A 22,131-nucleotide genomic window follows, 5' to 3' on the forward strand; every position below is an offset into this window, starting at 1 on the left:
GCTTACTGCGCTATCAGATACTGACACGTACAAGAAAAGTTCTTCTCCGAATTCAGGTTTCGCTAAAACAGGGGGCTTTGACAAATAATCTTTTAGTTCGCTGAACGCCTTTTCACAGTTCTCATCCCAAGTAAAATTTTTGTTCGCCTTCCGGAGTAGATTATAGAATGGAAGACATCTATCCGTCGACTTCGAGATGAATCTGTTTAAAGCTGCAACCCGCCCCGTAAGTCGCTGGACTTTTCGGATGTTACGAGGCAAAGACATCGTCAGAAATGCGTTCAACTGTCGTGGATTAGCTTCAATTCCTCGCTCCGTAACAATATAACCCAAAAATTCTCCAGACGGAACCGCAAAAGTACACTTCGATGGGTTTAGCTTCATTCCGAACTGGTTCAAAATTGCGAAACACTGCTCCAAATGCTCGATATGCAACGTGCTTATCGTTGATTTTACTAATATATCGTCAATGTAAACTTCCATCGTTTTACCAAGAAGATCTTTGAACATCATATTTACCAACCGTTGATAAGTTGCTCCGGCATTTTTCAATCCGAAAGGCATGACTATATAACAGTAAGTTCCACGGTCCGTAATAAAAGCTGTTTTTTCTTGATCTTCTGGATTCATCAAAATCTGATTATACCCAGAAAAAGCATCCATAAAGGACATCATTTCGTGGCCCGTAGTTGACTCCACAAGTCGATCGATGTGCGGAAGTGGGAAACTATCTTTGGGACAGGCTTTATTAAGATCGGTGAAATCTACGCAAACCCGCCATTTCCCATTTTTCTTCTTGACTACGACAGGGTTTGCCAACCAGTCCGGATATTTGACCTCACGAATTAAACCCGCATCGAGCAGACGCTGAACTTCGGTATTTACAGCCTCGGCTCGGTCTGGACCAAGTTTCCTGTGCTTTTGTTTTACTGGTTTGAAAGTCGGGTCAATGTTGAGCTCGTGTGAAATCACTTTTGTATCGATCCCAGTCATCTCCTCGATTTTCCAGGCAAAAGTTTTTTGATTCCTTTTTAGGAAAGTTATCAGTTCGACTCGGAATGTTTTGCTTAATCCCGATCCTATGTTCACAGTTTGATCCGGATACTCCTCATTAACTACCACTGCCTCCACGAGGTCACTGCTTATCTTTTTGACGGGATTTGCAGGCACCTTGAGCTGTGGTTGCTATTGAATTTTAAGCTTATGACTGGACATGTAACACATCCTCGTAGCTCGCTGACTTCCCAGGATTTGCTTTACTCCGGATTTCGTAGGGAATTTCAAGCATTGATGATACATTGAAGGTACTGCTTTCATTTCATAAATCCAGGGTGTTCCAAAGATAACATTATAAGCAGCCGGACGGTCGAACACAGTAAACTCGACCATTTTGACTATGCCTTCTGCGGATACCGGGAGCACAATCGTTCCTAGTGACATTGAAGTTTCGCTAGTAATGGAAACCAAAGGAGATGGTGGCCCCTTTATATCTTGCTTCGATATCCCCATTCTTGTCAGAGTATCGAGGAAGATTAAATCCACCGAACTCCCAGTATCAATGAGAACCCGAGATACTTCGCAATGCGCAATATCGAGTGTTATGACCAGAGCATCATCGTGTGGTTTGTCAAGTTGACTTGTTTCGCTTTCGGAGAATGTTACTTCGGGTAATTGTTCCTCAGTAAGTCTGGCCTTCTTGATTATCGGGGGGGTCGCCCTCCGTTCATGTTGCTTGATTGCACTAATGGAGTCCCGAAAGAGCTTGGATCCCCCCATAATCACCTGGATTCGTTTCTTCGGTCCTTTAGGAACATCAGGGGACTGGATCCTTTTGGTTTTTTTGCTAGGAGGAGACGGTTCCTCTGGTTCTACTGTTTGCTCCGACGGATGAGTTGGCTCGAGCTCTGAAACGTCGATTTCGGTTATTTCGCCGGATGCGAACTTGGCAGCCAGTAACCTTCCTAGAGCCTTGCAATCTTTCGTAGCATGCCCATTAACTTTGTGGATCTCGCAGTAGGCGTTTGGATCACGAATCCACTTGTTACTCGGGAAAGCGCCGTTTTTGTTCTTTGGCGAGAAGGATTGCTTCGCTGGTAAATTCTTCGGAGAACCTTTTGGCTCCTCCCGATCCACTGAAAATGTCCCAGCTCCGGGTGTTCGAGTTTCGGTTTGAACAGGTTTCTTCTGCGGAGGAAGCTGAGCAGGTTTCGGAGCTGCTTTGAACTTTTTTGCTAGAGCAGCCCGCTCTTCCTCCGCGTTTATCCAGTTCGTTGCCTGATGGAGGGCGTCCTGAATAGTGGATGGTCGGTTAACAACCAACTCTTCTCGGAAGCGGGATTCGTGCCAAAGACCATTCTTGAGTGCAACAATAGCTGCGGAATCAGACAGATTTGGTATCTGGACCATAATCTCTTTAAAGGAAGTAATGTAAGTCCGGAGCGGCTCTCCGGCTCCTTGTGAGAGGTTCCATAGCTGGACATCAGTTACATCGCTCTTGATGAAGTATCCGTACTACATGATGAAAGCAATGGAAAGTTGCTTGAAGCTATTGATCGATCCTTCTTCTAGTTGAGTAAACCAGGTCAGAGCCGGCCCGGATAGGTTCTCGGCGAAGAGCTTGCATAAGCCCGCGTCTACTTCGTTTGGCTCCAAATGTACCCGACCTACGGTGACCTGAAAAGACGCTAAAAATTCTTTGGGATCTCCCTTACCATCGTACCCCGGAAGTTTGACCTTCCTTTGGTCTTGAATTCGCAGGGCTACAATTCGTGGAGTAAAAGGAGTCCTTCTCGTCTCCTCGATCACTCTATCGCCTTCGGGAGCCGAACTGGTGGCATGATGAACCTTCGAACTCATTTCCCGAATCTGATTTTGCAAGTTCTGGATTTCCGGGTTGACTGGAATGCGAGGTGGATGGGACTCGGTTTGAGGATGATGCGGGGTGCTACCAAGATGGATGGGGAGAGGTGTTCTGGCTGGAACAAAGGGACCGCTGGCTGAGTTTTGAGGTGCTTGAGTATGACGGGACCCATCTCCAGGCTCACTCTGAGAGCCAAGAGGCAAAGAAGATGGGAGCACGTTGCTCGGGGAAACGAGCCTAGGATCCTGAACCTCCGAAACGTTTGGACCATGAAAATCCAAATGGCCGCGAGGTCCGCTGGTCCGCAAAGTTCCTGCAAGAATTGTATCAACCCGATCCGCATAAGCATTATGGGCTGACCTGATTTCAGAACAACTTGATGTGAGGACTGCGATTTGGCTGCCGCTTTGCTCTTCAAACGCTGAAAGCTTCTCAGACAACGCAGTGGTGGCGAGCTGCTGCTGGTCGGTCTTCTCGGACAGATCTTTCAGCAACTTCTTGATCTCGTCGAGGACTGAAGCCGGATCCGCCGCGTCTGACATCTTTTCGATTGATATTCTAGAGTAAAAGACTAGAAATCCCCTCCTTCTAGCGCCAAATTGTGGATGTCGGAATCCGCAATACAAATTTTAAGATGTGTATCGGGTCGCCTAGCCTTGCTAATTCGAATAACAATCGAGAAAAAGAAAACAAAAGAGTGAAGTATATGTATCTGTTTATTGCTCTAGATTTCGGTCCCCCTCATACAATGGTTTTCGTTTTCTATTTATAATTACATGATTCGAAACCGAAGTCGCTCATCAAGCCGCAGATCTCGCCTTCATTATTGCCTCCATTTCGAATCTTCCCGATCTACCAGATCCCGTGCAACCCGCCTTTCATTTAATTCGTGAGATCCCGACGTTTTACTCGAACTGGGCTAGAACTTATTGGGTCACTCTTTTCGTCCCCTGGACCTGGGCCGACGGCCCACTTCGTCTTATTGATCCACTACCTTTCCGGGCCGGATCCTAATTGCGGGATCCGACACCAACAACGAACACATATTGAATAACACGAACCAGTCTTCCTACCACGGGGCCGTCATAGTCTTTTTTCCCTGCAAACGTCAATAGGCAAAAACAGAAGAGTAACATAGAACGTAGGTCATCAGATAATAGGAACATTGCTTCTGCCACAAAGAGCGAGAGCTCAACTCCGAGTCGTATAGCCTCTTCTTTCTGCTTCTCCTTCTCGTTGTTGAGATCAGTCTTGCTAAGAAAAATAATATAGAAGAATCAGAGATCTACCAAGATCGACGGTCGAGATGATTGTCCAAGAATACGGAAATCATGAATATCCATAAGGTCATCATATCTTAGTTTAAGAATATTTACACTTTTGTGTCTATACTCTCATCAATTTATCAAAAATAAACAAACTCCCAAATAGAATAATGAAAGATCACTAACCCGTAAGGAGAATATCTAGACTGTGGTAATCTATTGTTGTGACGGACAACATGAACACGGTCAGTCATCGACATTGTTGATTCCATTTGTTTCGAGATGTCTGATGAACTCATCGAGGAGGGAGGCTTCTGATGTAACCTTTGTTGGCTTTACAATTTAAATAGATAGAAACAATTCAGAGAGTCAACAAAATGCATGTTATTGTGATTTTCCAATCCATGAATTAACATATAAAGATACGATTTAAAATATATCAGATGCAAATCATCTATATTTTTCCCAACTCATCTGGTTCTTTGAATTTGGAACCCTAGATCGTAACTTATGGCTTTTATTTTTAATCCCTTGATTAATCCAAATTCCTAGAAAATTAATTTATAGGAAAAGAAGGAACGAAGCACTCACCTCATAGTTGTAGTGTATTAGACTTAAAAACGTCCCAAGATTAACCTAAACCACTTCAACGAAGGAGAAGAGCACATGACATTTTTATTTCAGAAAAAAAAAAAAAAAAAAAACAAATCAAATCACCACGAATCAGCCTTCAATGTAACTTAGAGTACGAAAATCGTATTGTTTTTAAAAATTTCTGTTCTATATAATAAAAATCAACTTTTCAGTTTTCACATATCTAAAATGCAAAAAAAAAAAAAAAAAAGAGTCAAATGCGGGTATTTCTTTAGTTAAGATCTTGGAGTTGGTGCGATGAGTTTGTCTTAAACTGCATCACAACCAAATGACAATCAACTTTGATAAGTTTTGTACGTTTACGAAATACGGGATTAACAGCAATGTGGAGAGTTGATTAACTATCTCAAAACATATGCATGGGATCGTTGTAGACGAGACACAATATAGGGCCTTACAACATTTAATTTTACGCGTGGTCGGTTGCCATAGACCGGTATTTGGTTTGCACTGACAAATGCAGGGACCAAACGGTATAGAAATCAAATAAACCCATGAAGTGAAAGGCTGCACGTTTGCATATTGGCTGGCTGTGAATCCTTATGTTGTGATCCTCAGTTTTATTTCTTTGCAGATGGAGATCGATTTACTAACATCATGAACCAATCACTAATCATCCTAATATAGTAAGTCCATGATCGAAAAGAAGACTACTCACTAATCGCCATTAGAAAACAAATAGCAAGTATGAACCCTTTTATAAATTAATCATGTTAGAAATGAGAAATAAAGAAAGAGTGAAAACATGTCTAGAAAAATTAAATAGTTGAGAAACTAACAAATTTGACCAGGAACCAACCGAATTGACCTGGGACAAACCGGGTCACATCCAAAAATTACAAAATAAATGTTTTCTTGATCGGTCGTCCTGATTGGCCACACACCGATCACAAAAGCACCAAAAGTAGTCTTTTTTTGTGGATCAAGATGTTTTGCTTGATCGGCCCTATTGAGACAGCTGGAACCGCGTCACTATTGCACTTGTTGATCAGTGTCCATGATTAGTCAAATGATATATTAGAATCCTCCTCGACTCCAAACGCAAATTTCTTCGACTCTTCTCCTTGCTCCAACCTCACTATATTCTACTCCACGGTACACCACGGATCCATTATTTTATAACTAAAATTTTTAATATAACTAAAACATTGAAATTTTAAGTTGTATTTATTTTGTTTAGTGTTTAAGATAGTACTAGATTTTAACACGATTTGTTTTTAAAATTAGTAATATTTGAAATCTAAGAGTAATATATTATATATAAAAATTTGCAAACTGTATCATTTTATAAGACATTTATATTTTATAATTTACAATTGTTATTAAGTAACAGTATACCACAATACAATTTTTGTTTTATACAATTTTACTTTAATTAGAATCATTCGATATGTTTAATATTGGTGTTAAAAATAATAAAATGAAGATTTAACCCGTATTGAAGCAGCGGGTTAATGATGTATTAATTTTTTTTTATTCAAACTCGTCCTGTCATATAACTCCGTCTTGCAATATAACCATCCCATGTTATTTTAACTCTTTATATATGTTCAAATGTTCTTAATATTATCAATTTTTTTATTAATTTTAAATATAAGAATTATGATATTTAAAACTTCTTAAAAATTTGTCCCGTTATATAACCCCGTCTAGCAAATAACATGTCTCGTGTTATTGTAACTCTTTGTATATGTTCAAATGTTCATAATATTATAAACTTTTTATTGATTTTAAATATATGAATTATATTCTTTAAAAAAATTTAAAAGTTTAAAATCAAATATTTTCGGTAAAATTAAGTAGTGAAACTAAAAAATCGAATGAAACGGTCTATAATTTTGAATTCGGATGCTTGTTAAGTTGAGCTTCTTGTTCATTCGGATTTGGTTTCATTTTGATCTTATTTATAATATGATTCTGAATCAATATTTAAACATTTTAGCCGATATGTGACGTTGAACACACACCTTTTTCATCAATTGGGTAGTATATATCCGCTTTAAAAATTTGGAATCCCAATATATGCAGAAAAAAAATTGAGATTTGTTTTTAACTTTATGTATTATATGATTATTCAAAACAATTTAGAAAGGTTCAAACAAAGATGATAGGAGAATTATATTTTTAAATATTAACCAAATCTTTTATATATCTATAATTATAAATATGGAATATCCGGTTCATAATTTCGGATATATTTTGACCCGATCTAAAAGAAAACCTGAAATATCCGGTGTAAGGTTTATGAAGGAAATTTCTTATCGGGTCGGATACCATTTGTAACCGAAAACAATTTAACTCACCCGCTAAAAATGTACTTCAAAAATACTAGTATAGATAATTGTATTTTGATTATTAATTCTAAGATTTCATTCGTAGAATACCGTCTCGTATTAATATCGACCCAAATACGTTCCACCACATAAGCCGTCCCGTGAAATTAAACATCATTTTGTTATTTTTCTTTTCAATAATATTTTTTTATTTAAAAAACATATAATTCGAGTCAATTTAAAAGTTTTCTTTAAATGGTTCTCATTATATATATATTATATAGAGTTCAAATATTGTAAACTTTTAATAGAATTTAAATATTATAAATATTTTAAACGTTTTATAAAGTTTAAATATTTATAATGTTTAAACTTTTTATAAATTCTTATAAAGTTTAAATATTTAAAATATTATATACCTCATAAAAGTTTTAAAATTATAAATATTTAAAACATTTTATAAAGTTTAACTTTTTAAAAATTTCAATTCCTTAAAATAAAGAACCAGAGTAAACCGGATAATACTTTTAATTTTGGACGCCTGATAAATCAAGCTTCCTGCTCATTAGTATTCATAATCATTTTCGTCCTTTTTATAGTATGACATTAAACCATTTCCCATTTTTTTAAGGAATTGGGACATTGTACACACATATTTTTCTTCATCGATTGAGTAATATATGTCCGCTTTTAAAAATTTTGAATGACATCATATGCAGAATTTTTTTTTTAACTATATATATTATATATAAATTCAAAATAAATTAAATATAAGATCAAATAAAGGTGAAAGAAGAATCATATAATTATATTTAAATTAGGTAGAGAGGTTTTAGAAAATTAACAATTAATCGAATGTAGTTAAAGAAAGATAAGATTTTTGATTCAAAAAAAAAAAAAGACTTCACTTTGTTATCACTCAAAGACCTTGAACTTCATAAATGCATGAAGAGGTTACGTAAATGGTTCAAAATGAGAATATAATCGTGGAAATTATCCATTCCTTAGACAAGTTCAAATTATATCATTATCTTCACTTTTCAGGCCACTCAAAAACTTTTTAAATGATCAACATAATCCAAATGCATGTTTTCTAGATATTATAAATTAAACGGAAAAAATATTCTTAACAATAATATGCAAAACTTATTGTAAATTTTCTTGCTCCATCCATAAAGTATGTGATTCAAGTTGATTATAGGAACAAAATAATCGATATTTCACATTCAACGGTTTATATTTATTTATTTATTTTTAATTGGTTTATATTTTATTTATTTTAAATTGGTTTAGATTTGATTCAAAGTGTTCTTACGATCACGATAGCAATTATGAACACAACTAGAATTTAACCCGCGGTACACCGCGGGGCTATATTTTAAAAAAATATGTAATATTATTTTTTTTAAATATTAACTGAAGATATATTATATTAGTTTATATTTTTAAATGTAGATATGTATCTATGTATTATTTAGTGTATGATTACTATTGTTTAGGTTTCAATTTTTGAAGTATAGATACGAAAACATACATTTTTTTAAGTAACGATGTATGGTCAATTTTAAAATTTTGAATATTTTACTCAGTGGTATACCGTGGGTTGATTTTTTATAACTAAACTTTTTAAATTTTAAGTTGTATTTGTTTTGTTAATATTGTATGTTTTGGTTTGTGTTTAAGGTTGTATAATTGTATTTTGATTGTTAATTTTAGGATTTCATCCCTGATATACCGTTCTTTATTAATATCGACCCAAACCCGTCATCCCATATAAACCCGTCTATATTATCCCGTTAGCTAAACTATTAGTGTTATAAAATCCAATAAAATAAATTATTATTGTTATAAAATCCAATAATTTTAAGATCTCACCCGTGGTATACCGTTCCTTGACTGATTTTAAATTTATACTGCTAATATATATTTTAAATTTATCATATAAATTATATGATTTTTCTATGTGAATATTTTGATTATTATAAATTAGTAGTTTTATTGTTATGCAAAATTTTAATATAAATATTTGCTATAAATCGGTTTTATGCATATTTTGTGGAGTAAAATTCATGGAATTGTGTTTTTGAAGATATATGGAAAGATTGTGTAGAGATTTTTAGAAACAAATTAGGCAAGATATCGTTTGGTTAATATTTGTTATTTAAATTTTGTAAAACTAAATAATAAATGGCAATGGCATAGACTCGTAAATAAGGTGGAAAGATTGTGTAGAGATTTTTAGAAACAAATTAGGCAAGATATCGTTTGGTTAATATCTGTTATTTAAATTTTGTAAAACTAAATAATAAATGGCAATGGCATAGACTCGTAAATAAGGTGGAACTCCATGATTTATTTCATATTTGTACTTCAAAAATGTATATATAGATTCAATTCAATTTATTTAATTAAAAAAATGTTCATGTAAGTTTTGCATTGATAATTTATCTGAAAATAATAATTTTATTCAGAATATAAATTTGCAACCTATTTTACTAAACATGTTAAGAATTACGAAGCAAACATATATCATCTAGTAGATAAGAAAATATCTTAAACATATATTATATTTTATATTTTGGATAACAAACACATACAAAGTCAAGGCTTTGACCAACATGAACGCATTTTCCACTAGCAAAATTTGAATCAATGCATGTCTTATTGCATCTTTCTGCTGGAAACTCTACGCAAGTACCTATCAGAAGAGGCTTCCTTCCATCAATATCTTTCGCTTTTGTAGATTCTGAAATTTATATCGGTGTAAAAATGTTAGCTTATTATTGAAAAACATAAAGATTAATCCTTAGACAAATGTATTGTAGCAGTAAAAACGTATATAGTATATTCATCTGTAAGTATTAATAGAGATATAATACTTGCATACTTGGAATCAAGAGAACAACCAGACATAAGAACACAAGGAAAACACATTTTCTTGATGAAACCATTTTAATCCTTTATGTATTTTGCTGTTTTTTTTTTTTCTTTTCCGTTTTAGCTTATGAAATTAAATATATAGTTCAAAATCTTTCACAAATATAGAATATTCGGATATATGGTAAGATATGTTTTTGACTTTGACTATGAGCTTTGAATTAGTTAATAGGTATATGTAAAATTATTTAATTTGATGATAGATTTTGAGATATTTAATTCCGGAAACGAAAAAAGAAAGTTTAAAATCAAATATTTTTTATTTTTATCTATTTCCTTAAGAAACTATACTAATAAATTCTGATTGTATATATGTTATGTAAAAGGTATCTTTCTTTTTTCGTAAGGAGCAGAAACATGAAAGTATATATGATTTATTGGATGTCATATTTACTTGATAAACCTATAAATCGTTTGCTGATTGATGAGTTTGGCTATAACAATGATAAAGAAAAAGGAGCAAAATTGACGGTTTTCTGCAGGCTCAGGAAAAAACTATTGACAAACGTAGAAATCATTTACTGATGATGAGTTTGGCTATAACCATGATAACAAAAAGAGAGGAAAAGATTTGACGGTTTTATGTAGTCTCATGAAAGAGCTCTTGATAAACGTAGAAATTATTTGCTGATTGAAAAGTTTTGTTATAACCATTATAACGGAAAATGAGCAAAATTGATAAGTTTTTACAGAATGATGAAAGAGCTCTTGATAAACGTAGAAATCATTTGCTGCTTGATGAGATAGGCTATCACCATGATAACAAAAAAATGAGTGAAACTAACGGTTTTTTTACAGCCTAATGAAGCACCTTTTGATAAACGTAGAAATTATTTTCTGATTTATGAGTTTATAACCATGATAAAAAAAAAACAAGGAGCAAAAATGAAGGTTTTAAGAAGCCTCATGAAAAAGCTCTTGATAAACGTAGAAATCATTTGTTGATGGTGAGTTTGGCTATAACCTGGATAACAAAAAAACAAGAGAGCAAAATTGAGGGTTTTTTCCTATTTGATGAAAGAGCTCTTGATAAATGTATAAATTATTTGCTAATTGAAAAGTTTTGCTATAACCATTATAACGGAAAATAGGTAAAATTGACAGTTTTCTGCAACTTTATAAAAATGCCCTTGATAACCATAAATATCATTTGCTGATTGATGAGTTTGGCTATAACCATGATTAAAAAATAAAAAGTTGATGGGTTTCTGCAACGTAATGAAAGAGCCCTTGATAAACGTAAAAATTATTTGCTCATTGATGAGGGTGGCTATAACCATGATAACAAAACAAGAGATACAAAATTGACGGCTTTCTGTAATCCGATGAAAGAGAACTTGATAAACATAGAAATCATTTGCAGATTGATGAGTTTGACTATAACTATAATAACGAAAAATAATGAACAAAATTGACGGTTTTCTGCAAGCTCATGAAAAAGAACTTGATAAACGTAGAAATTATTTGCTCATTGATGTGTTTGGCTATAATCATGAAAACAAAACAAGAGAACCAAAATTGACGGCTTTCTACAGTCTAATGAAAGAGATCTTTATAAACCTAGAAATCGTTTGATGATTGATGAGCTTGGCTATAACAATGATAACGAAAAAGGAGCAAAATTGACGGTTTTCTACAAGCTCACGAAAAAAACTATTGACAAACGTAGAAATCATTTGCTGATTATGAGTTTGCTATAACCATGATAACAGAAAAAGAGGAGATGATTTGACAGTTTTCTGTAGTTTCATGAAAGAGCTCTTGATAAACGTAGAAATCGTTTGCTGATTGAAAAGTTTTGCTATAACCATTATAACAAAAAAATGAGCAAAATTGGTAAGTTTCTACAGCATGATGAAAGAGCTCTTGATAAACGTAGAAATCATTTGCTGCTTGATGAGATAGGCTATAACCATGATAACAAAAAAACGAGCGAAACTAATAATTTTTTTACAGCCTAATGAAACACTTGTTGATAAACGTAGAAATTATTTTCTGATTTATGAGTTTATAACCATGTGAAAAAAACAAGAAGAGCAAAAATGATGGTTTTATGCAGCCTCATGAAAAAGCTCTTGATAAACGTAGAAATCATTTGTTGATGATGAGTTTGGCCATAACCAGGATAACAAAAAGAAAAGAGATCAAAATTGACGGTTTTCTCCTGTCTGATGAAAGAGCTCTTGATAAATGTATAAATTATTTTCTAATTGAAGAGTTTTGCTATAACCATTACAACGGAAAATGGGTAAAATTGACGGTTTTCTGCATCGTTATAAAAATGCCCTTAAAAACCGTAAATATCATTTGCTGATTGATGAGTTTGGCTATAACCATGATTAAAAAAAAAAAATTGATGTGTTTCTGCAACGTAATAAAAGAGCCCTTGATAAACGTAAAAATTATTTTCTCATTGATGAGTGTGGCTATAACCATGATAACAAAACAAGAGATACAAAATTGACGGTTTTCTGCAATCCGATGAAAGAGAACTTGATAAACGTAGAAATCATTTGCAGATTGATGAGTTTGACAATAAATAGTCAGTATTACCGACGAGATGCTTTGTTGGTAATTATTTTTTGGTTTTTTTCCGTTCACAATCAAAACTCTAAAGTTGGCGACTGAACGTTAACTGTTTCTGGTGTTCTAAATCGGATGTCATGAATCCTGAAAACGACCAAGTACATATCGTCACACGCAAAGAGAATACCATGGAGTGATGACGTTCGTTGATTTCTTATTGTCTTACAATTTTTTTTTTTTAAATGATTAGTGTCTTATTTTCTTAGCATTTATAATATCACAGTTTTTTTTTGTCATCATTTACCGTATTTTCTTACCCTAAACTCTAAAAATTCCCTAATCTCTCATGATTTTACCTCTGCCACAGAATTATTCCCGCGCATTTGCGCGGGCATTCACCTAGTTGTATATATGTTATGTAAAATTATTTAATTTGGCAAGATAATCATGTTAGATATTTCTGGAAAAGACAATCCAATTTAATGTAATTGAAAGAAAGATATTGTTGGGTTGATTAGGGAAGAAATATATTATTGTATAGATTGAAAACTTGAAAGATATTGATTATTGATTACTTCCGATTAGTAAAGATCTATACTTTAATTTTCATCTTTGTTTCTTCTGGATGTGAAGATTTGTTTTTTGTTCTTTGTCAACATCTTGTTGGATTTGTCATTTGTGTGTTGAAGTCTTAAATTCAGCAGCTTAATGATGCCATTGAGAAGCTCCCTGAAAACATAAAAACTTTGGCATTTTTTTGCAGGTTAGCCACCAATCAAAGCATGAGCACTTATTAGTCATCACCAATCGTTTCCCTCAAAAGAAAATGGAGAATTCAAGTGAAAATTGTGCACTTGTCGACGCAGTACATGGAGAGACCTTCCAAATAATTTTTGTTGATGAGTCAGTAAGCTTAAAATTCACCTTAAACCCTTATATCTTGATTGGTAATAAATAATCATGTGTTTATTAAAAACAATTAATCATAACAACAATTAAAAAATTACCATGTGTTTCACTAGGGGTGTCAAAATGGTTAACCCAACCCAACTCAACTCATTACCCAATGAGTTTGAAGTTAATTTGATAGGTTAGATGGTTAAATGGGTTGACCTATTAATGTAATAAATAAATTAATAATTAAAATAAATTAATAATTTTTGGCGGGAAAATCACGAATATACGTTTTTGGCGGGAAAATCACAGATTTACGTTTTTGGCGGGAAAATCACTAATTTACGTTTTTGGCGGGAAAATCACGGATTTACGCTTTTGGCGGGAAAATCACGGATATATGTTTTTGGCGGGAAAATCACGGATTTACGTTTTTGGCGGGAAAATCATGGATTTACGTTTTTGGCGGGAAAATCACGGATTTAGGTTTTTGGCGGGAAAATCACGGATTTACGTTTTTGGCGGGAAAATCATGAATTTACGTTTTTGGCGGGAAAATCACGGATTTACGTTTTTGGCGGGAAAATCACGGATTTACGTTTTTGGCGGGAAAAACACGGATTTACGTTTTTGGCGGGAAAATCACGAATTTACGTTTTTGGCGGGAAAATCACGAATTTATATTTTTGGCATGAAAATGGTGTATTCACATTTTTGGCGGGAAAATTAAGGAACTATTCAATCGGTTTAGAAGTTTTGGTTAGATTCAAATTGGAATCGGTTTAGAGATTTGGATTGGTTTAATTCAATTTAACAAAAATTGATGGGTTAAATGGGTAAACCATTGACCCATTACAACCCAACCCATTTCACTTATCAACCCATTTGACTCAATAACTCATTTGATCCATCAACTCATTTGAGTCAAAATTTTCAACTCATTAGGGTTCATGGGTTGAATTTTGACACCCCTATGTTTCACCATGGTTAACACACAATTCTTTACAAACAATCCTTCACTAACCATAATTTTACCCATTTAAACCAAACTATTAAACTCATAAAATGAAATTGTTGTAATGACTATCTTATTATATAAAGTATGGTTTTTGTTGGTGTCGGATCCCGCACCAGAAGTACGAGACCAACCAAAGATTGCCACGTAGTCAAGATAAGGGCCCATAAAGGGCGAAGCCCATCGGACCCATGAGCTGGAGGAACGGTCGAAGTGGTTGTCACCACTTCGAGAGTCCGAAGTGACTGCATTGTGACATGAGTTCGATGTGGAAGACACGGGTAAGACGGTTCAAGGACGCTTGGGCCGAAAAGGCGAGGCCCATGAAGATCAGAGTCAACTCAAATTCAAACGTTGAGCATTAAAGTCAAGGAATCAAAACGGACACATTTAAGAAGGAATAATTGTACTTAATTACTCATTTTAATGTCAATACTCTATGTATAAATATAAAGGCCAATGGCCATGTAAAGGGATCTTCCTCTAAAGAAAGAAACATTATAGCAATTTTTGTAACAATTCACAAGCCTTTACACATTCATTTTTGTCCCTCAAGAATAATCTTCCCACTTAATAAAATACTTGAGTGTGTGAATCCGACATCCACATTTTGGCGCCGTCTGTGGGGATTGATTAGGATTCTTGAGTGGTCAGATTTTTCCTTTATCACATTTCCAAGATAAGCAACAATGTCCGGAGGAGACGCCGTTGAGACATCATTGGCTGAAACCCTCAAAGCTATGCAGCAAACCATGTCGGACATATCACAAAAGTTCTCGGATGTGGAAAAGGCCGTCGATACGTTACAAACATCCCAGGTATCTCTTAGTCAAAACGTCAATACTATACAAACTCGTGTTCGCTCTTTAAGTGCAGGAAACCCGGTGGGAATCCGAAGAGGGATATTCAACTCGCCAAGTTCCGCTGCACGAAATGAAACCAGCGGACAAACAACCCCCGGTGCTACTAATAATGTAGCTCAGACGTTGGAGGAAGAGACGCAGCTCGGGGATGAAGAACAACTTGCAGCTCAGTATGAGCAGGAGAACCTCGACCAGTTCGAGACCATGAGGAAGGTTAGCCAGGAATTAAAAGAAATGAAATCAAAATTTCATCAAGCTACAAGTTCAGAGCCAGACATCAATCGAGTCATTGAAGAAGCTAGGCGAACACCTTTCATCTCGCGAATTGCGAGTTTGAGGATCAAAGATTCCCGGAAACTCAAATTGGATCCTTACAGCGGATTGGAGGATCCAAAAAGCTATCTCGCAGCTTTTCTGATCGCTGCAGGAAGAGTCGAATTGGATGAAGCTGATGAAGAAGCAGGCTATTGCAAGCTGTTTTCGGAGAATCTATGTGGCCAAGCTCTAATGTGGTTCACCCAATTAGAGCCGGGTTCGATCAGCAATTTCGACGAATTATCAGTCGTATTCTTAAAGCAATACTCCATCCTTATGGATAAAAGCGTTTCGGATGCCGATCTTTGGAACTTAACGCAAGGATCTAATGAGTCACTTCGAGTTTTCATCACCAAATTCAAAGGAGTGCTGTCAAAACTCCCAAGAATCTCACAGCAATCAGCTTTATCTGCCTTACGAAAAGGATTGCAACATGATTCAAGGTTTAAAGAAGACTTAATACTTCATAAACCAGACACAATTCAGGACGCACTCTTCCGCGCGAACAACTGGATGGAGGTAGAGGACGAAAAAGAAAGTTTTGCCAAAAGGAATAAACAAGAAAAGTCCGCAATCACCGTCCCTACCAGGAAGTTCGAGCCTAGGGAGAGCAAGGGACCAAAGAAGTTTGGGTCGCAACCCTTCAACAATTCCGTCGGGAAGCAATTCCAAGGGAAAGGAAGATCAAACACTTGGGTCCGTGATGAAAGTCTATATTGCGACATTCATAAAGTAACCGGACATTTAACCAAGGATTGCAGCGTTCTTAAAAAGCACCTCGCAGAGCTTTGGGCTAGCGGTGATCTTTCTAAATTCGATATAAAAGATTTTGTGAAGGAATACCACGAAGCAAAGGAAAACTCCAAAGATCAAGATTCCAAAAGACCAAGGTTATCCAACGAGGAAGAACAAAGAAGATCGAAGGGTAAGATCAATGTGATTCTAGGAGGTTCCAGATTTTGCGGAGATTCAATAAGTTCCATCAAAAAGCATAGACGAAATGTCTTACTCAAAGCAAGCTTAAGCGAAGAAATTGATTTTCAAGGTGCCTCAATATCATTTAACGAAGAAGAAACGCGGCATCTCGAAAGACCGCATGATGATGCTCTAGTCATTACTCTTGATGTCGCTAACTTCGAAGTGTCAAGGATCCTTATAGATACAGGCAGTTCGGTCGACTTGATCTTTTTAAGTACTCTAGAAAAAATGGGAATCAGCCGAGGAGACATAGTAGGACCCCCATCTCCGTTAGTTGCGTTCACAAGCGAGTCAGCCATGTCTCTCGGAACAATCAAGCTACCGGTCCTCGCCAAGAAGGTATCGAAGATCGTGGACTTCGTTGTCTTCGATAAGCCCGCAGCTTACAACATTATCCTCGGGACTCCCTGGATTTACCGAATGAAAGCAGTCCCCTCTACATATCATCAATGTATCAAATTTCCAACATCAAATGGGGTGGAAACAATTCGGGGAGATCAAGAAGCTTCACGGACGTGTTACTTAGCTAGCCACCGTTTGAAGATCCAATAGCAATTAACAAAGCCCGCAAAAGAAGGACTAAGGCAAAAATTTCCTAGTGGGCAGAAAAAAGAGGATGTGGTAGTCGAAGTGGTATTGGAAGAAGACAAACCAGATCGGAAAGTTCGAATTGGAGCAACTTTGACTGGTCAAATAAAAGAAGCTTTGATCGAACTCTTAAGGAAAAACAAAGCATCATTTGCATGGTCAGCAGCGGACATGCCTGGCATAAATCCGAGTGTAATTTGTCATGAACTAAACGTAGATCCAAGCTTCAAACCGGTGAAACAAAAAAGAAGAAAACTCGGACTGGAAGCGTACCTCGAAGTGGTGAAGGATTTATCTAAAAATTTTTCGAAATTCGAATTAATCCGCATACCTCGGGGAGAGAATACAACTGCGGATGCACTTGCCGCATTGGCGTCAACATCAGATCCCGAGTTAAAGAGAGTTATTCCAGTGGAATGCATTTCGGAGCGAAGCATTCAAGACAGCAAAAAGACCCTCGTCATTACAAGATCTCGAGCAGCGGCACGCGACCGCGGCGAACCAGATATCGAACCGCCTTCAAACAAACGAAGGAAGTCAAAGGGATCAAATACATCTAACAAGGAACCCGTTGTCTTAGCTGAAGAAGTGATTCCAGAAACGATGTTAGAAACCGAGCCATTAATCGAGGAGAATATTCTTGAACCAAACGAACATCCCGAACCAGAGCCACGGATATTTCACAAAGTTGACCAAATTCCGGCTAAAGACTGGGGGGCTGACTGGAGGGAGCCAATAAAGCACTACATCATGACAGGTGAGCTCCCAAAGAATAAATGACAGGCCAGGAAAATGAAAGTCGTTAGCGCGAAATTTTGTCTGTCAAAGGATGCGTTGTATAGACGAGGTGTCAGTGACCCTTACCTATTATGCATTTTTGGGCCCGAAGTCGAAATCGTCATGAGCGAGGTGCACGAAGGATTATGTGGGAGTCATTCATCAGGAAGAGCTATGGCTTTTAAAGTTAAAAGAATGGGGTATTTTTGGCCCACCATGATCACAGATTGTGTTAAGTTCGCCCAAAGATGCAAGCGCTGCCAGCTCCATGCACCATTGATCCATCAACCGTCGGAATTATTCTCCTCCATTTCCGCCCCATACCCGTTTATGAGGTGGTCAATGGACATCATTGGACCATTGCACAAATCAACTCGAGGTGTACAGTACCTTTTAGTCCTTACGGACTACTTTTCGAAATGGATTGAAGCTGAGGCGTATGTTGGTATCAAGGATTCGGCGGTGAAGACCTTTATTTGGAAAAACATTATATGTCGACATGGAGTTCCGTACGAAATAGTCACTGATAATGGACCACAATTCATTTCACACGAGTTTGATGCCTTTTGTGCGGACTGGGGAATCAAAGTTAGTTATTCTACTCCACGATATCCGCAAGGAAACGGACAAGCTGAAGCCGCGAACAAGACAATATTAAGCAATCTCAAGAAACGCTTAAGTCATCTAAAGGGAGGATGGTATGAAGAACTCCAACCCGTCCTGTGGGCCTATCGTACAAACCCTAGGCGACCTACAGGAGAAACTCCATTCTCTTTGGTTTATGGCATGGAGGCGGTAGTACCAGCTGAACTCAATGTGCCCGGACTTCGTCGAACAGAAGCACCGTTAAATGAGGAAGAAAATTCAGCAATGCTTAACGATTCACTAGATACCATAAATGAAAGGCGTGATCAAGCTCTAATTCGGATCCAGAATTACCAACAGGCAGCAGCCCGGTATTACAATTCAAAGGTTAAAAGTAGGCCGTTCTTCGTGGGAGATTACGTATTAAGGCGCGTATTTGACAACAAAAAAGAAGAAGGTGCCGGAAAACTCGGTATTAATTGGGAAGGACCTTACATTATTACCGAGGTGGTTCGAAACGGTGTTTACAGGTTGAAAGATTTAGAAGACAATCCAGTCAAGCGACCTTGGAATGTGATCAACCTAAAGAAATTTTATGTTTAAAGCTACATGCATTGTTTATGTACATGAACTACGGTGTGGCTTGATCCCGAGATGGGTACGTAGGCAGCTCGAAAACGAGTTCAGCTATTAATAAAAATTTGTTTTATTTCTTTATTAAAGGAAAAAGTTTCGACTATGCGAACAAGTGAAGCAAATAGAAGGTTCGGCTAAGCGAACATACAAGAAATTGGAAATAGAGCGTTTATTCAAAAGACGGAATGTCCCTCATCGTACACTTCGGACTATGAAAATCTTGTTGACGAGCAGAACACTTCAACTCCTTGACCAGCAAGATCGAGGATTGGCATCACGCAGTCCGGAATTCGAGCAAAATCTGAAATTCCAAGCTCAATCCACTCTCCGGGGTGAGACTCAAGGATGTGAAGATCTCTTGACACTGTAGTAAGCCTGCGTTGCATCCGGTTAATCCTCTTCCGAAGTCTCCTCTTTTCCGACATAAGCTTCCGGTGTTGAAGCTCGAGTGCCTCTATGAACGCCGTCGCTATTCCTTGGTCTCTGATTGGGAGATCCCTGATCAAAGCACATGGGGCTCGGATCTGAGATCTCAAGAAGCCGCGAAGTGGAGGAGGCTGCCTGCTTGGCTCATTTGGAACATCTTCGTTTATCATTCCGATTCTGGAGAAGTCGGGCATAGATTCTGAACAGCGAAGATTGAACTCCATACCTGCTAAAATGAAAAGAGTGGTGAGGAGTAAAGGGAAATTGAAACTATAATTTATAGGAACCCCATATCCTTAGCAAGCTGCGGATTTTATCCAAAGAATGGAGTGATTCGCGGAGAGATTTATGCCCTCGAGCAGATCCTGCATTAAAAGACGCATCTCCGAGATATTCGAAAAGAAAGGAAAGTTGCGAATATTTCCATAAATAAAAAGGGGCCAAAGCCCATTATGAGTTTAAAAAAAAAAAGAGTGAAGAAGTTAAAAAACATTTATGGGAGAGGCTCAGGAACAGGCTCCTTCATCGCCAGTTTAATCTTCGAAGTGGACGCCTTGTTCTTGGCATCCACTTCGGAACGATCCCGAACGCGTTTTCGACAGTTGCTGGCCTCCTCCTCCAAATCGTCTTCCTCTTCACTGTCAGATGGAACGGCGCAGACAGGGGTGTTCACGGGACCCGGGACTCCTTTAGCGCGGAGATACATCCGAAGCATCTTCGGGATCTTAGCGACGGAGTCAAAATTCCGCCACTCCCATTGAAAGGGATCACTCTCCAAGGCCCGTATCTTCCTCTCCACCCGAGCAATACGAGTCTCGAGTGTTTGCCTTTTAAGGCCCAGCCGTTGCCTCTCTTCACACAAGCAACGGTGCTTGTCGACAACCTAGCGTAAAGATGAATGAATAAGATAAAACAAAAAGTTTTTAAGTCAAAAACTTTAAATATTTACCTTGTCGACAAAGTCGCAAGCCTCTTTCTTCTCCTTTGAAGGAAAGTGAAATACGGCGTGAGGGAAGAGAACGCCGGCCGGTTCAAAGCCGTCGCCGGACAAGAAGAGTGGGCTGCCGGGATCGATGGGGGCTACTGTTTCGTTTTCCATTCTCGAAATATTTCTCAAGTAAGATTCTAAAATCATGTTTAAATAAAGCTTGGAGGTAGGTAAGCCTTTATTTATAATGATTTAGGGTTTGTCTTGGAACCATAGAGCCATTAATGGTAGCGTGTCCGAATGGATTAAACCATTTTTGGAAAATCGAGAAAAGGCAGTTATTGCATTAAAAGACGAGCCGTTTTCCTTACTTATAAGAAGGGAAAGCGCAACCGTCGCATTAATTACAAAAGTTTCTAAGGCCCAAGCCCAGTAAGTTTATCGAGTTGACTAAACCCGAAGTGGGGAACTCGCTTTAAGCCGAGCTCAGTTCTCGCATCCTAAAGAGAAAGGTCTGATCAACCTAAAAATCTCAAAAGCATAACCACAAGGCCACAAAAGGTTAAAAGCGGACTTTGCAAACCCGCGTATAAATTTAACCAAACCCCCTTGGGTCACAACCTAGAAAGGTTTAAAAGCCTCCTCAGGCAAATATCTTGTTCAAAAGAAATTATAAAGCCTCCTTAGGCCAAAAACAAGTTCGAAAATGAGTTCAAACTAAATGGGACAGTTCCCAGTTTAAAGTGAACACAGCCACTACGGATCGACCTCCATCTCGGACTCCGGCTCGGCTGCCAAAGTTTCACTCGCTTCCTTAATTGGTGCTTGACCAGATGAAGCCCCCTGACCACCCTCCGCGGTGCAACCATCCTCCGGAGTGACCTCTGGTACCATAGGGGCTACGTGTGGGACAACGTCTTCTGTCTCACTTGAGCCTAGAAATAATATTTCCAGTCAATCAAAGGTACAAGGTAAGAAAAAGTAAGCGTCAGGAGCCAAAGTGTTACCTGCCCAGTCTAAACCAGATTCACTTATGGGAGGTGATTCAGTAAAGAATTCCTCGAAGTCAAGCGGGTTGAAGGTCGAAGTGGAAAGAGCTGCCAAGCGACTCCGTTTTTCAGAAAGATTAGTCGACAACTCTGTCCTTTCTTGCTCCTCGGAGAAATCTGCTTCATGGATTTGATCCAGCAGAATCAGGTTGCTTTCATGCTCCTTAATGTCTGACTCCAAGTCCGACCTAGCCTTCTCGGTTTGCATGAAGCGAATGGCCCCTTGGATCAATTCCATCCCGCGTCCCTTAACCTCCTTCCTGGCCTTCGATGCCGACCTTGCTAACTCGGAATCACGCAACTTGGCCAACGCCTTGTACTTCGCGTCAAGCTCGATAAATTGGTTGTTCAGGGTATCGGCGGTTGATTCGGATTCATGAAGTCTACCCTGAACACCAGAAAGTTCATCCTGGAGTTTGTAATTCCGGTCATACTGGTCTTGCAGCTCCCCCTTTACCTGCGCCAGCTCGGATGTTAAACTGTCAACCTTGTCCTCCAGATCGTGCTTGGAGCCAGCAGAAGAATTGAGTTCAGCCTCAAGGGCTGAGAATTTCTTCTTCCA

At 37.5% G+C, this 22,131-nt stretch overlaps 2 protein-coding genes across 2 annotated transcripts; both read right to left on the reverse strand.

Annotated features, from left to right (window-relative positions):
- Positions 1-3,681: 3,681 nt before the first annotated feature.
- Positions 3,682-4,809, reverse strand: LOC9327252. The gene is made up of 3 exons (XM_021013094.1): positions 4,717-4,809; positions 4,312-4,458; positions 3,682-4,114 (listed from the first exon to the last, which is right to left on the reverse strand). The coding sequence occupies exons 1-3, from the start codon at positions 4,719-4,721 to the stop codon at positions 3,871-3,873; spliced, it is 396 nt and encodes a 131-aa protein (XP_020868753.1). The 5' UTR covers positions 4,722-4,809; the 3' UTR covers positions 3,682-3,870.
- A 4,728-nt stretch (positions 4,810-9,537) lies between these two features.
- On the reverse strand, positions 9,538-10,003 carry LOC9329944 (defensin-like protein 32). Its single transcript, XM_002893837.2, has 2 exons — positions 9,940-10,003; positions 9,538-9,798 (listed from the first exon to the last, which is right to left on the reverse strand). Exons 1-2 carry the CDS (start codon positions 10,001-10,003, stop codon positions 9,617-9,619), a joined length of 246 nt encoding a protein of 81 aa, XP_002893883.1. The 3' UTR covers positions 9,538-9,616.
- Between the last annotated feature and the right edge of the window lie 12,128 nt (positions 10,004-22,131).

The sequence above is a fragment of the Arabidopsis lyrata genome, assembly GCF_000004255.2.
Source record: "Arabidopsis lyrata subsp. lyrata unplaced genomic scaffold ARALYscaffold_1, whole genome shotgun sequence".
Lineage (NCBI taxonomy): Eukaryota > Viridiplantae > Streptophyta > Magnoliopsida > Brassicales > Brassicaceae > Arabidopsis > Arabidopsis lyrata.

Bases quoted from the DNA above. Each gene is read 5' to 3' on its own strand.
- LOC9327252 (XM_021013094.1), bottom strand. The intron at 4,115-4,311 runs GTTAGTGATCTT...TATTTTTCTTAG, and splicing joins TCTAGATATTCTCCTTACGG to CAAGACTGATCTCAACAACG.
- LOC9329944 (XM_002893837.2), bottom strand. From the start codon at position 10,003: ATGGTTTCATCAAGAAAATGTGTTTTCCTTGTGTTCTTATGTCTGGTT. The intron at 9,799-9,939 runs GTATGCAAGTAT...TATAAATTTCAG, and splicing joins GGTTGTTCTCTTGATTCCAA to AATCTACAAAAGCGAAAGAT.